Here is a 19625-nt window from a genome sequence, read left to right on the forward strand (position 1 = left end):
GAGGTGCGGGCGCAACACCAAGGGTTGCGATCCCGTTGCCAGTCCCGGTCCGGTACGGGCACGACACTGAGGGTTGCGATCCGTTGCCGGCCATGAAAAAAGACAAAAAGGAAAATAAATAAATAAATAAAATAAAATAAAATAAAATTATTGCCCAGTCCTTCTCAAACTTGACAGCCCCATCTGACCAGAAGTGTCAGTGGTTATTACACAGGAAAACATATCTCTGGATATCACCGATGCCCATGCTTTTGTTCACACTTTTCCAGCTTCATGAAATAGCTTTCTTAATCTTGCCATAATCTCCATATTCTGTCCACTTCCAAATCTTTGGGAGTCTGCACCTAATATTTTCATGCTATCATTCTTTGGCTTCCGATGTGCCTTATTTCTTCAATGACATTAACATGAACTCTTTTAATTCCTCCCAGAAATTTGTACAAAGACAGGCACAGATTAGTATATTAATATATTCAAATCTATTCATTTATTTATTGGTTCTTTCACTAATTCACTTAACAAAACTCATGTGCCACACTGCATACTGAATGGCAAAAATGCTAAAATGAGAAAGATAAAAACCTCCCCCATAAAAAGTCCAGAACTTATGGGGGAGAGAAAAATATGCCACCTTAATTCTAAGTGCATTAAACTGGTACAACATCAATACTCTAAAAAGGAGAGCTAATAAGTGCAGGAAGGAGTCATTTTTAGTTAGCATGATCAGAAAAGTATCCTACAAGAAAGTGCATCTTATTCATTAATTCATTTATTCATTCATTCAACAAACATTTAGTATTTTCCTGCAACATGCCAAACACTGGTACCCTTTGGGGATGCTGAGATGAAAGGTTGGAAGGTACAATCTTTATTTACAGGGAACTCACACTCAAGAAGAGACGCCAGTGAATAAACCGATAAATTACAACACAGTCTACAGAACTATGTTAACAAGATTGAAATCCATGCCAGGTCTTTACTTTTATTGTTTTGGATTTATAAGGATATCATTCATGACACCACCTCACCCTCATCTTTCATAGGAATAAGCAAAAAAAGGCAAATAGAAATACCTAGATTTGGTTTTCCCTAAGCCTGATTAACAGAAAAATGAAAATTTCCATGACTGTTCTATCATTTTTTAAAAAGTCAAAAACGTACATTTTGTATTAGGCCATTTCTGTTGCTTATAACAGAAATACCTGAAACTGGTTAATTTGTAAAGAAACAATATTTATTGCTTACAGTTTCAGAGGCTAGGAAGTCCAAAGTTCGGGGAACACATCTGCTGAGGGCCACCTTTGGTGGTGACTTCAGCTATGCCGAGTATCACACTGCCAGATGATGGATGGCTTGAGCAGACAGTGAGGGCTCCTCACCTTCAATAGTTACAGTGGGAATTAAGCTTCAGCGAGCTTGGGGATGTGGGGGGACACGGAATCTATACCACATTTTAATTAACACAGCTAAGTATTAGCAGGCATTAGTCACTACCTATTTAGTTTAAAATCCCATGCTTAATTCAGAAAAAGAGTAAAAGGTAACCCAAACACCTAGTTAAAATAAATACCTCATTAAGCTGCCATTGTTATTCGTTCATAATTACTGTTTATTTTATCCCTAGTTTGAATGGTTTTCATGGAATTAACTCAACCATAATATCCAGGTGTGTTTATTTTTTTGTTTTTGTTTTTTTCTGACTCTTATATACTGCTTCAACTTTCTTTGGATTTTAAAGCAGCTTTTCTTAAAAATGCTAATAGGCAACTTCTTTCAGCCCCGTTGTTGTTCTCTCCTGAAAAAGAGTAAGGCTACTTCTTCTCAATTCGATTTACATCAATAAACATGCATTGAATGACCACCAAGAGCTTTAGAGACACAAAGGTGAGTAAATCATAGTCCATTTCTTCAATGAGTTTACAATGTATAACAAGAGTTCTAGAAAGTTTCAAAAAAGAGGCAATTGACTGGTCAAAGAAAATTATCATTATGTGCCCAAATCGGCTCCCAAATTATCTGTGTGCTAAGAATGATGCTTCATTAAGTTATTCATTTTCTCTGGTTCCGGAAGCTCAACCAGAGGAGGGAAAAAAAGTTGTTTGATTGCAGCGTGTTTTCCCTGGCTCACATAAAATCCAAACAAACACTTTTCTACACTAACAAAAAAGTCCTTTCTTTATCATCAAGCAAACTTCCTTTAGCTTCCTTCTTCCATTGGGTACTTACATGCAATCAGTCAACTACAAATACCACCCACTCTCTTACAACCTGCCTCTCTCTCCATCTCTCTCTTGTAGGGGCTGCACCACTGTTCACAACACAGCATTTTACACACTTACACACTTTAAAGAGACTAGAGCAAGGTTTATATATGAAACACATATATATATATATATATTTGTGTGGATGTATTTCTCAGGACTCTGTAGAATAAATTTACCTTTAATATTTTCGTAGATTTACCGTGATATGTATCAGAAAAAAGAATTTTTACCATATTTTCTCTTTGAAAATGCTTTCAAGTAATTCTGAAGATTTTGTACCTCTACTTAAGACATTGGTAAACAAGATGCAGTGATGGGTATACTACTTTCCTAAGAGTCTATGTCTTTTGTTAAAGAAACATACCCAGATGCTGTCCTCTTGACGATATTGCTTCCAGTTCCTGCCACTATCACTGAACATCAGGAGGTAGCTGGTCACCCAATTGGAGCTCCCATATCCCCCTTGGGTGGCCACAGCAGTGATCTCCATTCTCTCTCCAAGGTCAATCTGCAACCACTGGTATTTGTTCGACACAAGTGGAGACCAGCCACCAGCTCCTTTCATAAAAATAGAGACAGGAGAACATTGAGTCAGGAGAGTTAGTTAAAAATTATGTTAATGAAGTAGAAATGCCAGTAAAACTGTATTCCTCTATGAAACTTAAGTCAAATTTCCAAAATATGAAACTTCTCATAATTGTAAAAGAAATATAGAAAAGCAAGAATGTAGTGTAAATGGTGGTAGCCTAATTTCTAGGTTTCATGGCCTCCTGATACTGGGGAGAGCTACGGGTCCTGCTAAATGCTTGAGGTGCTTAATTTGACAGGTGAACATTCATGTCAGCACTTGGAACTAGCATGTTTAGTGCCCACATGCAATACTGGGTACCGGTTTGGCCCTTTATCCCTTTGCCCAGAGCTGGATGTAAGGGAATACTTTCACACTTTGGTTGAACCAGAAAACTACCTTTGATTATGTTTACACTTAGCAGAGGAAGTACATTGCTAAGCTTGAGAAAATGAAGATGATCAAAGAATAGTCCTGACCTCAAGGTGTTTACAGGCTCAAGGGAGGGACAGACATTGAAAAGCATGTTTGCAACACAACATTAACAGTGAGGCAGGTGCAGAGAACAATAACACAATAAAAGATGAAGAGTTGTATCCAGCGGTGGGTTGAAGGTGGCTTGCAGCAGTTTGTGAAAAATTATTTGGCAATGTATTTATTTTAAGTAATACTGACATTGCTTATTATTTAAGTAATATATAATCTTTGTAAAATTCATGAAATAAGGTTTTATACATTCTTGAATCCATATTTATCTGATATTCAATATTTATTAAAATGCAACATCTATTACATATCACCCCAAAGAAGAATATTAGCGCATTTTTTCCCTTGTTCTTTTGCCACCCACCTTGAGGCTCTGATAATAAGGTCTGAAATTCTAGATAAGGATTACCACTAATTTATATATAGTTTCTATTTAAGCACTATTCTTGACATCTGTGACCTATTTTATAAAACCTTGATTACAGGCCCTAGTTCAAAGAGATACCCAACAATGTTTGCTATTATGGTGGGACACATGCCACTGTGAGACCTGAATGGACACACCTGTGTTGACAATTGTTTTAGAAGATTTTAAGATTCTTTTGATGGTGGAACACAGCACAATGACACTCTGATAGATGAAAGGCAGAACTCATTATTATTTAATTCTCAAAGCAACCTATTTAGTAGATGAGTCAAATACAGAGAATTTGAGCACCTTGCCATTGTTCACGGGGCAGGCAAGAGACACAGTTCTCTTAACCAGGATACAGTAGTGCCCTTCACATTGTCATGATTCAGAACTAGGAATCAGTAGTTCCCAGTGGATGTAGAAAAGACCATGCTCATGGGGATGGGGAATCTCGGGATTTAGCTGCCACCCAAGAGGATCAACTTTCCTTGCTCTGTCTAACAATGGACCCTGTTTTTGAAATATAGGCACATGATGGGGGGGTGGTGAGTGGGGAGAAATTTTCCTCCATTGTCCTGTCTAATCTTAGCATTCCACCCCAGGGCCTACCAAAAGCTTGGAAGAAGAAAGTCTTCCAAGGTCTGATGCTAACTGAGCATCCCCGGTCCTCTTACTGCTGCAAGGACATATCTCTCTGTATTTTTTATCATTTTTTTAGAATGAAAAGTTAGGAAAAGTTAATGAAGTACCTCCAGCCAGCCACCATCTTACCCTGGAAAGTCTACCTTTGGAATTTTATCTAAATCAGCTTACACGTCTGCAAAAGTGCTGATTATTTCTCTGCTTGCTCTTTCTAGTTAATGTTAATGGTCTAAAGTCAAAAATGAGAATATGTTCTTTTAATCTAGAATTTCATAGAATTCCTCTGGCATTTTGACACACCTTTATAGACCAGTATTTAAAAAGCAAACACATAAGAGAAGCACAGCAAGGAAAAAAAGAGTCAGCATGATTCTAGTGAGTTAAAATTGGATCATCAATTCTCATCAGGAGGAAGCGGAACCCCTCCCTGACCACTCCCTTTTCCCAGCATCTCTCACAGTTACAACTGCACTAGCCGACTTGAAACAGTCACAGTTAATTGACCTTGAACATTTCAATTTCTTACCTGCAGTGAAAAGTTACTACTGGTATGCAAATTAAGCTATCTCATTAAGGAGGTACACTGATAAAGTAATGGAAATTCAGACGTTCCTGGGCTTTACCAAGTAATTTCAGCAGGATAAGTTGGCCACAGGGAATCCAAATATCCCTACTGGGTTTTAGGTTGTGTGGCTCTGCAGAAGCACATGGTCTAAGTGTGTGATGGAGTGTTAATGCTCATTCTAATTTTAAGACAAATGTTGAATAAGAATATGGAAAATATAAGATAGAGATAAATTGATTGATCTTGGCAGACTTTGGTGTGCCAGCCTCTGATGACAGGTAGGGAGAAAGATACAATAGTGGCATGAAATACAAATGCTTTATTTATTTATTTAATGGCAGAGTGGTATCCCACTGTGTCAGTATACCACTTTTTCTGTCATTTGCAGCAACATGGATGAACTTAGAGAAAATTATTTTAAATGAAATAAGCCAGGCATAGAAAGAGAAATACCACATTGGTTCACTCATAAGTGGAAGCTAAAAAATGAAGAAAGAAAAGAAAGAAAGACAAAACAATCATAATAATTCACTGAACTTTCAAAAGCATAGAACAGAACTGAGGTTACCAGAGGTGAAAAAGGGGAAGGGGGGTGGTGGTAAAGGGAGGAATTGGTAAAGGGCCATGAAAAATGATTACATTGTATAATGTTGAATATACAAATTATCCTAATTTGAGCATCACATATTGCTCACAGGTACTGATATTCAAATCTGTACCCCACAGGTATGTACAATCAACTACGTTAGAATAAAAATAAATAATTTTTTTTTTAAAAAAAGAAAGAAATACAAATGTAATTGCAGCTGAGGTTAGATTCCACCAGCTGCATGGCCACCAACAACCACCTCGCCTTCTGGAGACACATTATTGTCATATCTACTTTGTTAATGGAGAAAGTAATGGCTAACTCCAGCAAACTGTAAACTCTGAATCACTATAAAATAAAATACGATGAATTCTTTATTTTGTTTATTAACTAAACCTTTCAGCTGTTAGTCAAGTGTTATTGTCCTTAATGATGCTTTTACTATGCCAGGACAGTTTATTCAACATCATAGTAAACCAATACCTATGAAACTAAAGACCATCTTTTCCTAACCCACCCCCCATTCCATGGTTACTGATACTTCATCCATGAGACAAAAACAAAAGTCTTGCCCCACTAATTCACTTTCTTCTCCATATCTCGGTCTTCCTCCTACTTTACCATCCTCTCTCTCCTGCACTGGCCTTGTTACAAGACATGGCATAATAAAGTGTCATAAATCCATTCAAATGGAAGCATTTCTTAACTCTTCATATTACAGCTTGAAAACGCACATTTAAAAATAAAAATCCTTCACATTCATAAGACTCCTAAATGTTGTAGCATTGCTATGAGAATTAAATTTTAAAAGCATATTAAATTCCTAGTGATTTCTCCCACATTCAGCAAGCATGGGGATATACTTCAGTTCAGGTGTAACTTTCTGAATTGTAAAACAATGATTATTGCTATTGACTCCAAACAAAAAGTCATAATCACAGCAAAGCTGAGCTTTGAAAAAGTCAGTGACTGGCTGACCACAAAACACAGCATCTCTTTTATCTGTTGCCTACCACTTTGAAATGTCAGATTCATGAGAAACTTGCTTCTATAATATATGTTGCTATGAATTATAAGGAAAGAAAAGCAAACTAAAAATTATCCAGTGCCTATTATATGCTAAGCATTCCACCATAAATCATATGCACTGTATTAAACTTAATTATTAAAATTATCTAGTGAGATGAAAGATGCTTTTACACCTCTTCTTTTCAAACGAAACTGAAAGAATTTACAGTCACTAAGTAAATTTTCCCAATATTATGCAAATTATTTTAGCGTAGGTGAGAAATTACTTAATTTTAAAACTATTTTAATCTGTATGAGGATGTCACTTTACAAGTCACCCCCTTGGCGTAATTATAACTATCATTGGCTCACAGTAGCATATTTTATCCCAAGACTCTATTCAAATAATTTATTCAGTGTGATTTAATTATAAATAACTTGGCTGACTGAATTATGTTTAAAACTCATATATTCCAGCTATTAGATATCACCAGTATTTAGCACTGGTCAGGGAGGTACATCTTACAATTTCAGGCAAGTGAAAGGAAAAAATGGAGACAAAAATACTCTCGGTGGGAGCCTTAAAATAGACATAAGAATCACCTACATCCTCTAACAATATTAAAAATGGCTTGACTGCCATTCCTAGTGGTCATCAGTGCAGGTGCTATGTCAACTTTACATAGGTGAGAACTACACAGAAAAGGGGAGTCACAATCCTTTCTCAAGATTTTAAATAGTAGAGGGACACAGATGTTCAAGGACACAAAACGCTAATGAACATAGCTGCATGACGGCCCTAGCCACCATCAGGACATCTAAATTTCTAGAAAATAATTGCCTTAATTAAAATTATCATAGGAAAATTTCCCTCTAAGATAATTACATTTTTTTTCAAATGCCATGTCATCTAGATTTCCCCAGGAGTCTAAATTTGCCCAGATCATTTTGATCTTGACATTAAATTACATTAATGTAAGGAAACAGAAAGAACATGGTACCAATATTTGTTTGGCCCTCTTCAGTGGCACGCTGTGTCCATTTAGAGCCTTTTAACAGCTTTGTATTTCTACCAGTGTAGTTCTTTTTGCTGAAAGAAAGCACGACTCTATTGATGCTGTCCAAGTTGCTGCTGATCTTTTCTCATGCTTGCTCCTGAATCTCGGCATTGCCTGTCCTGGTCACAGCACTTGTTGCAGGGATGAACAAGTAACTTGAGCCAGGCCACTGAAGCAATTCCAGGATTTCGTTGGGGCTCTTGGAGAAGGGGATCTCTTTTCTGCTGTAAATGCAGAGAGGATGGGATATACGCATCAAGCTGCAAGAGCTATTGTGGAAAGCCCGCCTGAGTGAAGGCAGCATCGAGAGAAGCACAGTGGAGAGATGAAGCGAGACCGAGTTCTGAGAACACGGTCAGGACCCCTGATCCAGCTGTGCCTGCAGGCCACCACGGTGCTTTCCAGTTCCATGAGCCATCAGTTACCCCCTTCGACTTTTGCTGAACCCACTCATCGTCACTGCTTCAGCAATTCTCTCTCCTGCTTCATTATTTTTTTTCTTTTTCATGGATCACTCCCATCTGTGTACTGTTACATCAACATGCTGTTATTTTTTCCTATTTTAAAAGGGGGGAAAACCTTCTCCTGATCCACTCTTTTTTTTTTCTTCTCTTTGTATTAATACACTTCGAATAAGACATCCATACCACTCTTCCCAATTTTTCTTACCCCATTCTCTCTCAGGCCAACTCCAATCACACTTTTACTCCTTACTGCTCAACTGAAACTGCTCTTGCCAAAGTCACTGAAAAACTCCTTGTTGCTCCAATGCGCAGGTTTCATCTTCCTGTCACTTGATCTATCAGTGACATTTGACACTTCCAATCACTCTCTATGCCTTGATACACTTTGCTCACTTTTCTCCAACAGAAGCACATTCTCTTAACTTTCTTCTGAGCTCACTGATTGTTCTTTCTCAATTTCATTGCTAGTTGTCCCTTTTATCTCATATCACCTTTTAAAGTTGATAATCTCCAGGTCTCAGTCCTCTGCTCTGCTTCTTTTCTCTTTTCATTCACCCCTTGGTGTTCTTTGTTAGTCTAATAATTTAAAACATTACCCATTGCCCTGGATTGAATGTCCCCCCCAAACTCACTGAAGCTTAAATTGTGTGCCCCAAAGTTTCAGGTATCGGAAATATGGCCCCCACTGTGATAGCATTGAGAGGGTGGGAAATCCTGTTATGGTAATTAAAATGTGGGGCCTAGAAGAAGTGATTAGACTGTAGGACCACGCCATAGGGAATCGATTAATAATGGTGGTCAGGAACATGGTTCTGGGGGCTTTAAAGGAGAGCATGTGAGAGTCTCTCTCTCTCTCTCTACTCTGCCATTTTCTGCCATATGAGACCCCTGCAGTACTGTAAAGCCACCACCAAAGAAAACACTCACCAGATATGTTCCCTGGACATTGGACTTCCCAGACTCTGAACTGTAAGCAATAAATTTTGTTTTCTTTAAAAATCACCCAGTTTCAGGTATTTATGTTATAAGTAACAGAAAAGGACTTAGACACCTATATGTTATAAATTTCCCAATATATATATACGTGCCCACACCCCTTTCCTGAACTCTAGACCTTGTATATTCAACTCTCTGCTTGATATCTCTAACATTTCCAAAACTGAACTTCTATTCTTCCCCCAAATCCTGCTCTATTCACACCCTTTCTGAAAGGAGTCACACTTGACTCCTTTGTCCACACCACACTACCAAATCACTAGAAGATGTCCTGATGCTACTCTGTTCTCAAGAATCCTGCTACTTCTCCATCTTCATGAATACTCTTTTGGTTCAAGCCACATTATTTGTGCCTGAATTCTTGCAATAGCCACCTAATAAGTCCCCCTGCTTCTTCCTTTGCTCGCTGATACTGTTTTCTACACAACATGTGTAAGCTATCATGCCTGTGCTCAAAAGTCTGCAATAACTCTCTCTTTCACAGGGTGAAAGACAAAGTCCTTGTTACGTGGCCTGAAAGGTCCCAAGTGATCTGCCCCCTTAGGATACTTCCATCTCATCTCTGCCTTCTCTCCTTTCCTTCATCCCATGTCACTCCCCTCCATTAACAATGGCCTCCTTGCTGGTCTTCGAATGAACTGCACATCAGTCATTTTCCCATTTCAAGGGTTTTGTTAATCTATCTGTCCTGCCTGTAATGCTCTTCTCTAAGACACCCTAGGCTAAACTCTTTGCTGCCTTTAAGTCTTTGCTCTTTGCTCAAATCCTACCCTCTCATAGAGGTTTGTGTCTCCTGACCTCCCTATTTAAAGTTCCTTCAACCCAGAAACCTGCTCCAATTTGTCTTACCCTGAACCATTTTTTCATTTTTTTTTTAAATTTTTATTTTTTAATTTTTTCCTTTTTCTGACCAGTAACGGGATCGCAATCCATGGCACGGTGTTGTCCACACCACGCTCAGCCAGAGAGTGCACCGGCCATCCCTATATAGGATCCGAACCCGCAGCCTCGGCGCTACCAGCACCACACTCTCCCAAGTGAGCCACGGGGCCGGCCCCATTTTTTCATTTTTTGACAGAAATTGCCATCTTTTAACATAGCATATCGTTTTATTATTTATTGTATTTATTGTTTATTCTCTGTCTTGCCCCATTAGAATATAAGCTCCTTGAGGACCAGGGGTCTTCACCTGTTTTGTCCTCTGACAGATGCCAAGCGTCTAGCACACTACCAGACACACACTAGGTACTAAATAACTATTTACTGCATAAAGGATTAAAATAAATTTGCAGCCATATGGGTATAATAAGACTGTGTAAATTTATACAAACTAGTGGCGAAGCTGGAACTGGAGCAAAGCTAAACAAAAGCACAAGGACGTTTTTCTTTGCAGCACAGTATTTTCAATGGAGTTCTAAAACAGAAGTCTAGGCACTAGCTGAAACACACACAAGCACAGACTGCTGATTGCCTCACAGTTACACACTTTAATCACTTGTAAACTACACTTCCTAGATGTATTTATTACTTTGTTTTTGGAATTTTTGATACAATGAAAAAGAGATGCTTCTTCACTTCATCTCTCCAGCAAGTTTCTAAATTAATTATACCTTCCTAAATTCTCTTATGCTTTAGTTCTTTGCTGTCAATCAGTTTTCCCTCACGGCAAACTGGCAAACTGACTTTCAGTCCTACTTCTTGTATTGCCAGATTAAACATTTCTAAAATCTTTAATAATTCAGTGGTTTGAAAAGTAAATATTTACATCGTTTCTCTGCTCAGACATTTTGATTTGTATATTTGATTTGCAAATTTTATGACAGCCAAATTTCTTCTGGAAGGCCAGAATAAAGTTACCAAAACACCAAGTTCTCTGCCTTAATTTTTTTCCACCACAGCAAGTTTTATTTCATTCAAATGAATAGTTTTGGAAAAAATTATTTTTAGCACATGATGTCTAGAAAGCCAGATGGTAATCAGGAACTGCCCACGTTTTGCTTTCTAAACCCATTATAATATTTCTCTAAAAGTTTCAATTACATCTACTACAGTGAGGCAGGTCATTTTAGTAAATGAGAGCATGCTGGTAATATCCCAAAAGTTTAAAAACCATTCTTTGCTTCTCTACCTTCTTTTTTTTTCTTTTCTTTTTTTTTTTTTTTATCTTCCCCAGCCAGACTGAGATGATAAGGTGTCATGAGCCAAATATCCTCATATCACTCCTACTGGGTCAAGAAACTGAAGTCATTCTCCTGTATCCAACAGACATCATTCCCACTAATGGTTGAAAAAGCCAGCATTCCTAGGGCATGGTATATCAAAAAGGTAGACAGTACAAAACCAATCTGAGGCATTTGATTGATTAAGTCACTTAACATTTTCCCAATTGGTAATAATGCTAAAACATATTAATACTATAGCATCATGTTCCCAATTAATGAGATATGTTTATCTCTGGGCTTAGGTATTGTTGAATTCAGTCTTAGATACACACACCTTATTTAACTGCATAATTTATTCCTTCTTTTTAAACAACACACATTTATTTTTCACAGTTCTGGAGACTGAAAAGTACACAAGGTATCAAGGTACCAGCCAATTCGGTTCCCAGTGAGAGCTTGCTTGCTGGCTTGTAGACAATTGTAGTAATTTTTATTTCACATGCAAGAAGAAAAATTATCAGTGATGCATGTGACCAAGACAGCCTTAATGTTGCCCTCAGTGTGACTAAATTTTAAATAGGTTTCTTCCTCCTATAGAGTCCTGACTTCCCTCCTGTTAAAGCATTTACATTATAAAACTTGCAATTGTAAATTCTTTCTCTGCCCCTTAAGGTGTAAATATTCATCCAGCCTCTTGCCAGTTTTACAATTCAGGAACATCTTTCTCATTCATTCCTGGAATGTCAAGGACCTGGGAGACACCATTTTGAAATGTAACCATCAAGAAAGACAGGGCCCCGATCTTCCAGTCTTTGTGGGAGGGTAGGACCCTAACTTCCATAAGCTCCAATTAGCAAACACAGATGGCCTAATCACATTGGCCAATTTCCCCCCATGTCCTCCAGTACCTTTCCACTAATACAGCCAAGTGCTTCCATGGAATTATTTCAATGGAATTGAGTTCAGTCTCTCTCCCCTATTGCAGTAGTCTTGACCCTTATTGTAACAGTCTGTAATAGTCTTGAGTAAAGACTATTTGCCTGTTTAACTCAATCCGGTGCAATTTTTTTTTACAGGAGGTTATTGTTTGGGTTGTTTTTTATTTTTCTATTTAATGAATTATATTTCCCAGCAACCTAACCATTCTACAACCAGAGTCTAAGAGAAGATGCTTAAAAGCAATGCCTAGAAGTGAATGAGAGTCTGGCTGGGAGCTAGCCACTTTTTTTTCATTGCCACTTCTATGAAAGATTCTTAGAAGTGGCAATATCCAAAGGCTACTGCTCATCTGCTCCATTCATTAGCCAACAGCCAGTTTCAGGGAATCTGAATAGCAACAAGAAGTGTCATGGAGCCCAACCAGCAAAAGGTGATGGCCTTTGACAAGATGTCAGTCAGTGGGATCAATGGGCCACTGAATTTGGCAGTGCATGTCAACAGACATCCAGTGTCAGAATCAACCCAACTACGCTGACAGATATCACTGACCTGGGGCATAAGTATCCAACCAACAATCTTGTGGTCACTAACACAATGACCAACATACGCTGGGGGAGCCTGCACCTAGTCATGCCATGGCATCATCTGCGTCCCTCATATACCAACCACCATCTTGGAAAAGAGTAGAAGAAAACTTAGGGAATCAGAAAATCTGAACATTTACCTGGAAAAAACTAATACAACGAAAAGAGGTGACTGTAGCCAACAGAGGCTAGGGGTTTTGAGCTGATCTGACTTGTGGTCATATATGGGAAGCAGTCTCTGGATTGAATAGCAAATAGAATTTCTCCTGCCTTAACAATAATCACAGATGCTGAAGTTTTGACAATACTGAAAAAAATGTGTTGTTAACATGTTATACCTCAACTACTAACATAACCTTTAGCCTCTGGGTTTTGAAACCGGCCTGATAAAAAAATCATGTCAACCAATATTTCCTATCTGGATGATTAATGTACTGCAGCAGTACTATGAGATACTCATAGTATTCATATGTGTATTTTGTTTTTTGTGCCTAACACCCTAAATGCTGTCAATTATGCATTTCAAAATTATGATTTTATAAAACTATGTGTGGATGTCAAGAATAATGCTATTTGCATGTGTATACAGGAAGTCAACCAGAATCAGTGCCCCTATTTGCTTCAAAAGACATTTTGCCATATGTGTAACACTGATACAGTCACATTCACACTCTATAGCAGACTCACTCAGCCTTCATTGGGCGTCACAGTGATTTTTGGTGCAAATTAAATAGAGATAAGCATAAATATATATATTATATACTAACTTTAATAGATATGTTCTGTAAAGCATAATGGAGTAGTATGCAAATAGAATTTAGAGTTTGAAGTCATCAGGTACAATATTCCCCTGTGCACATGTTCAATTCTAGAAATGCTTTCAACTGCAGACCCTTTTGCTACACAATGAATTGCTTCCTCTAACATCCTTGCACCTCAGCCAGCTCCATCTGGCTCCTGGCCTATGCACAAATGAGAGGAACACACAAGGGTTATGAATTTATGAAAAATATGGAGAAAAAATGTGTTATGATGAGGTTTATGTCAAAATCATGATACATTATTATGAATTTTGCCAGGGCTTGACACACATTCAGATTTTTTTAAATTATCCTTGATCATCACATGTGTTATAAACAATTTTCTTGCCTCATTAGATAAAATAAACCAAGTTTCAACATATTTGATTTTTTTGACCTTACACTGTGCCAAAATAGTGAAGAGTACAAATAAAGACAAATGTAACAAACTACTGGGGAGTGATTTTTCCAATCTAGGAACCTTTCCTTTATTTCTTAATCTGATTTTAACCTGTGGCTATAAACTTGTAATTGTACCTGTCATTGTGTCTCCTAAACTGAGAAATAAAACCCTTCTCAAATTATATGCCACTAATTATTCTGTATGAGAAAGAGTAGGCACATTTTTCCCAAGTTTTGTCAAGATCAAGCTCAGCCAGTGTTTTGAGCATGATCAAGTCCATCGGGACAAGAAAGGTGAGGAAGTGCAAGCAGAAGAGGAAAAAACACATTATTTTGCTCTGTTTAACTCCACCTTATTTCTATTTGTTAGGAATAATGGAAAGTTCTAAATTGTCCTTTCTGATAAAAAGAAAGTCTCACAAAGCAACCTCATGTCCACTCAAGCCAATGAGGCCTTTCATATGATTGTCAGGCTACCTGTCATAGTTCACACTTCCCGGTGTATATTGATCCACTGAGTCATAAGAAAGTAGTGCTTCCAGCTGGGGATGAGAGTTAATGCAAACACTTTCTGGATCAGAAAAGAAGGACCAAAAAAAAAAAAAAGGTTGTGCTTCTGCCCAGCCAATTTCAAATTGCTTCTGGCAATCCTATGAATCTCATCCACACCCCTGCGTTTTCCTGCAAACTCTGTTACCACAGAGGAGAATGTGACAACTGAAAAACAGCATCCTAGCAGAAGCAGCTCAATGCATGCTCATGATGAGAGCTAACTAATTGTAAAAAACAAATACTTATGATAAGCAAAATGGAGACTCAATTACCAACATGGATCATCACACTGCAGTTGTTATTGCTTTTATTATATCTGTTTTCTGAACAGATAATCCACAGTTACTTATGAATTTTTTTAAAAGGTCAGTTTGCTATATTTCAGAATGTACCTTTAGAGTTCAGAATTTTGCTGGGAAATATCAATGTATTATTTCCAGAGTCAGACAAGCTCAACAGTCAACCATAAATGTCAAGCTTTTAATGTAAGAAATCAGCAATTTGTAATTCTAGGAAATATCAATGTATTATTTCCAGAGTCAGACAAGCTCAACAGTCAACCATAAATGTCAAGAACTTTATATTTTCATTTAATGACACCAATTTTTCCTTCAACAGATGCATAACTGAGTAGTAGAATACTGTGTTGTATAAATGCCCTTTCTGAAATTTTTAAATCTATTATTTTTGCAAAATTACATGCAAGTAAGCCTGGATGCAATCTTTCTAGCATTTTCTGCTCCTTTATAGAAATACTGGAAGGTCAACATGACAGTAAGGGAATTCTATTTAAGGGGAACTCCCAGGCAATCTAAGAGTACAAGTAGAATTTCAATAATGAATTCATGATTTACATGATTCTTGAAGGGCAATCCTTTCAAAACAAAACAAAACAAAAAACAGGTTTTTGCTTTTTCTATGCTGATATTCTATATCTTTAGAATATCCACCCAGGTCAATAATGACCCGAGAGTAATTCTGCCACTTACAGCAAGTCCCTCCTTCTTTGGCTTCACGTGACGCTGCAATTTCTAGGGTTTTTTTCAGCTTTTCTGATCAGTCTTTTTTAGCATCCTTCACAGAGCTCCTTTTCTTTACTTTTGTTAAAAATCTAACACAAATTCTCCTCTACATTCTCAGTGAACTACATTTCTCATACCTGTGGCTATAATGATGTTTTTGGGATTATGAAACCTAAATCTTTTTTTTTTCCATCTCTGATTTTTCTTTGAAATTTATATTCCACATTCTGAACGTTTCCTATGTATCTATTTCCAGATGCCTTATTGATATCTCAAACCCAACATTTCAGCAATGAATGTCTTACCTCCTGTTAAAATCAGATGGCCACGTAATTCCAACCTTCCATTCATTAGGGCAAACAAAAAAATCTTAAAATCATTTCTAATTATTTCTTTTCAATAATACTGTGTAGAATACTGTGCCAAATACAGTCAATGTCACCTCCAAAATGATTTTCTTTTTTTTTTTTTCCTTTTTGTCTTTTTTCGTGACCGGCAACGGATCTCAACCCTCAGTGTCGCGCCCGTACCGGACCGGGACCAGCAACGGGATCGCAACCCTCGGTGTTGCACCCGCTCCTTGCTCAGCCAGTGAGCGGCCGGCCTGTGCGTGGGATCCAAACCCTCGGCGGGAGCGCCGCCGCGCTCCCAAGCAGTGCACTGTAGCAGTGCGCCACCGGGCCGGCCCCCAAAATGATTTTCATTGTAGCTCTTTCCTTTTCTTTATCCCTACCTTAGTTTTAGCCCTTATTATTTCAACCACCCAATTTAAAAAAAAATTTTCTCTATTTATTGGCTTGTCCCTGGGTATAATATTCAACAGGACACCATCTCGAAATAAAATATATTGTATTCCCCTGAGAAAAATGGATTCATGATAAGTAAAATGACGGGAATAAGACTATAAGTTAGCACAGAGAAGAGGCACCATGGCCCATACCAAAAAAGTCAGGGAAGACTTCCCGGGAGAGCTGGCATCTACAGTGAGTTCTGAAGGAGTAACAGGAATTACCTAAGAGGAGAGGAAGATTCGAATAATGGCTTTCCTAAAAAAGAGCAGAGGAAAACTTCGGAAATGAGAAAGATGGTAGCATGCTCAGGGACTTCAAATTGTCCAAAACAGTGGAAGCATACAATATCAAGTGGTAGGAATTGGCCTGAATGGTGAGAAATGGGACTGGAATGGCGAACAGGAGTGATCTTAAGGGCCATAAAGGATATGCCAAACACTGGAGGAAGGAAAATTAGGACCAGTGGAGGATTCTAAGAAGTGAGTGAACTGCCAATTGGCAGTGCAGAAAAATCCCCTTGGTCAAATTACAGCAAAAAGAAAGAGTGATTTGGACTTGTATTAATAGGGTCAGAAATTCTGAGGCTTGAATAAGAATAATATCTTACTAGCATGCAAACACCACAAAAATGAACAAATTAGAGGAATTCTCTGTGTTCGTGCATGCTAGAATTGGTCTTTGCACACAGAAAAGTCCCAATAAATAAGTATTGAGTGAATAAAAGAACAAAAAGACATGAAAGCATTTGAGAAAGCTTAGAGAGGTAGAATTGGCAGGACTTGGTCATCTTTGGACAACCCATAGATATACAGCTGGAAGTGCTATTGGATGTTGGGAAGGGAAAGGGAAAAGTCAAGGATGATGGTTTGGAGGACTTTCTGGATGGTGGTGCTAAGAGTAAAGAGTCATTAGTAGAAGGGAAATTGAAGAACGTAAAATAGAAGCAACGGGAAACCTGAGGAAGTACAAGAGTTAGGATACTGGGTAGTGATTCACTTTAGAACAGAAGGGCAGCTCTTCCTGGGTGATGAGAATGGAGGAAGAAAGGCCTGCAGGACTCAGGTAAGTTTCTAGGCTTTGGAGAGGAAGACAGGAAATTGTATTCCTGCTTGATGGATGACCCAATCTACTCTTGCCACGGTTCCCAGAGCTGTTTTGGTAAAAGCAGGTGAGGCAATCTTTCTCCTGGTAACAAAAGGGCATCCTTTTGGCACAGCATTTAAGCAACACTAATCTGATGTTGTAGACTCAGAAAACAGTGCATTTTTCTATGAAACCTGTTCTCATTTTCCACAATTTCATTTGAATGATACGTGCTCCTATGACTACTCACCCAGGATTTTCTTTTCTCCACTGCAATTTAAATACCATCCCTCCCACAATCTAGCTTACTATATATAAGACCTTTGTCATAAGAAAGAATAGAGTTTATTGATGCTTGTTAGATCAATGACTAAGAATCAGATCTCATATCTGAATCCAACTTTATTAAAACTTTTGTGAACTAATCAGACATAAATGTGAGGCTTCTCATTAGTTAAACTGTCATTGTTCTAATATGGCTAAACTCAGAGCAATTGAAATAAATTAGATAGATTCTGAGATGACTACAGAAGGTCAAAGGGCTATAAGAGCTATGCCTTTCTCATAACAGAGTAAAATAACAGGACTTCAAAATGAGCAAACTCAACATTTCAAAGGTATTAAACCCTCTTTTGTCATTTCTTCTCTAAGAAACATTTTTTGATTAATTCCCATCAATCTTTTTAGGAGTGCCTGAAATGAATTCCAACAAATAAATGAATATTTGCTGAATATTGATGTGATGAAGTGTCTTGACATAGTTAAATATCTTAAAATTCAAATTCTAATTTAACCAAAGTGGTTAAAGTTTATATTTTTGAGCAACCTAAGCACCATTTACAAACTATCTTTATACCTTTTTTAAATAGGAAGGAGGCAGAAGTGACATGTTATATATTAAATGGGGGTGGCTATGATATTTAAGACATTTCTAATTCTTAATAAAAATTGTGAAAGCTCAGTGACCTCTGGGCCACACAAGATGCTAGAAAGTTACAATAGACCATCTTTTTCAAAATCCCTAAATGCCACCCTTCATAGGAAATGGTATGGAATTTATCTCCCTAATCACATAGACTTATTACAGTTTTCAGGACTAGATCACACACAAATATTTCAAACAAAGAAAACTACTGTATCTAAGGAATTATTGATATCATTCTAATCACTATCACTACCACCCACAGTTTATAACCTAAATACCTGAACCAAAATGTGATCAACATATCCATCAGCAAATATGTAATCAAAGTAAATGCTGGAAATGACTCTGGATCTGCTAGCCATAAATAGAAATCACCTATGTATTCTACAATGTACTAAGTGCTTCCCTGTCCTAACTCATTTGATTCTCATAATAGGCCTAAGCAATGGAAACTTATTTTTTTTCCATTTTAGACATGAAGAGACTGAGGCCAAGAGATGTAAAGTCACTTGTGAAAGGTTACAGAGCTCTGGTAAAATCAGGCAAACTCTGAACACAGCCTGACTCCAGGGCCTGTTCTTCACCATATGTGATATGGCTTTCACCTGCAGGGAGTTCATCTTTGATGAAGGAATAAAATGGCCCATCAGTGGGCGATACGTGTTACATGAGAGCCTGACACAGAACAAGCACTTAAGAGGTTTAGGATATGGACAGCACTGCTGGCTGAGTGATTAGGGAAGCAGAAACATTTCATTTAGGTTCTAGGGTGAGATTTTCAAAGCCCAAATGAAGGGTTGGAGCCTTCCAAGCAGAGAAATGACATGCGGGCAAACGAGTGCAAGGCACATTTTTCAGAATGGCAGTAATTGAACTAAAGGGAGTAAAAGGGGCACAGAAAGGGCAGTGGTCATTACGGCAAGAAAGGAAGTGGAGCCAGATTGTAGACAATCTTTCAATCAAAGCTAAAGAAACCTAACACGCAAACTTTTAGCATCTAAGGTCCACTTAGCATGTGTTTGGCACACATGCCCATCACCAATTTTAGATGCATTAATAAAAAAGAGAAACCATTACAATTTTAAATGTATAGACTAAGCAGTATCTTAAGATCACTAGTAATATTCATTATTATTTCCTACTGTTTTACTAGAAGATAGTATTTGCAATCTTTCACCAAGCTATACCCTGTGTGATGGTGGATAGTTTGATCTGTATGGGCAGCTTCAGAGCAAGTTGGTTTAACTTATCATTCTTGATATTTATTAAATAAAAAAATCTTAATTTATATTTATAGGGTACTGAGAAAAAAG

The 19625-nt window shown here is 37.8% G+C and overlaps 1 protein-coding gene across 1 annotated transcript in view; it reads right to left on the bottom strand.

Annotated features, from left to right (window-relative positions):
* CNTNAP4 (contactin associated protein-like 4) overlaps positions 1-19625 on the bottom strand; it is a 276072-nt gene that overhangs the window by 195388 nt on the left and 61059 nt on the right. Inside the window, exon 3 of the mRNA XM_008575870.1 lies at positions 2629-2822. Coding sequence (XP_008574092.1) covers positions 2629-2822 — 194 coding nt within the window. The remainder of the gene's footprint in view (positions 1-2628; positions 2823-19625) is intronic.

The sequence above is a fragment of the Galeopterus variegatus genome, unplaced genomic scaffold, assembly GCF_000696425.1.
Source record: "Galeopterus variegatus unplaced genomic scaffold, G_variegatus-3.0.2 Scaffold1248, whole genome shotgun sequence".
Lineage (NCBI taxonomy): Eukaryota > Metazoa > Chordata > Mammalia > Dermoptera > Cynocephalidae > Galeopterus > Galeopterus variegatus.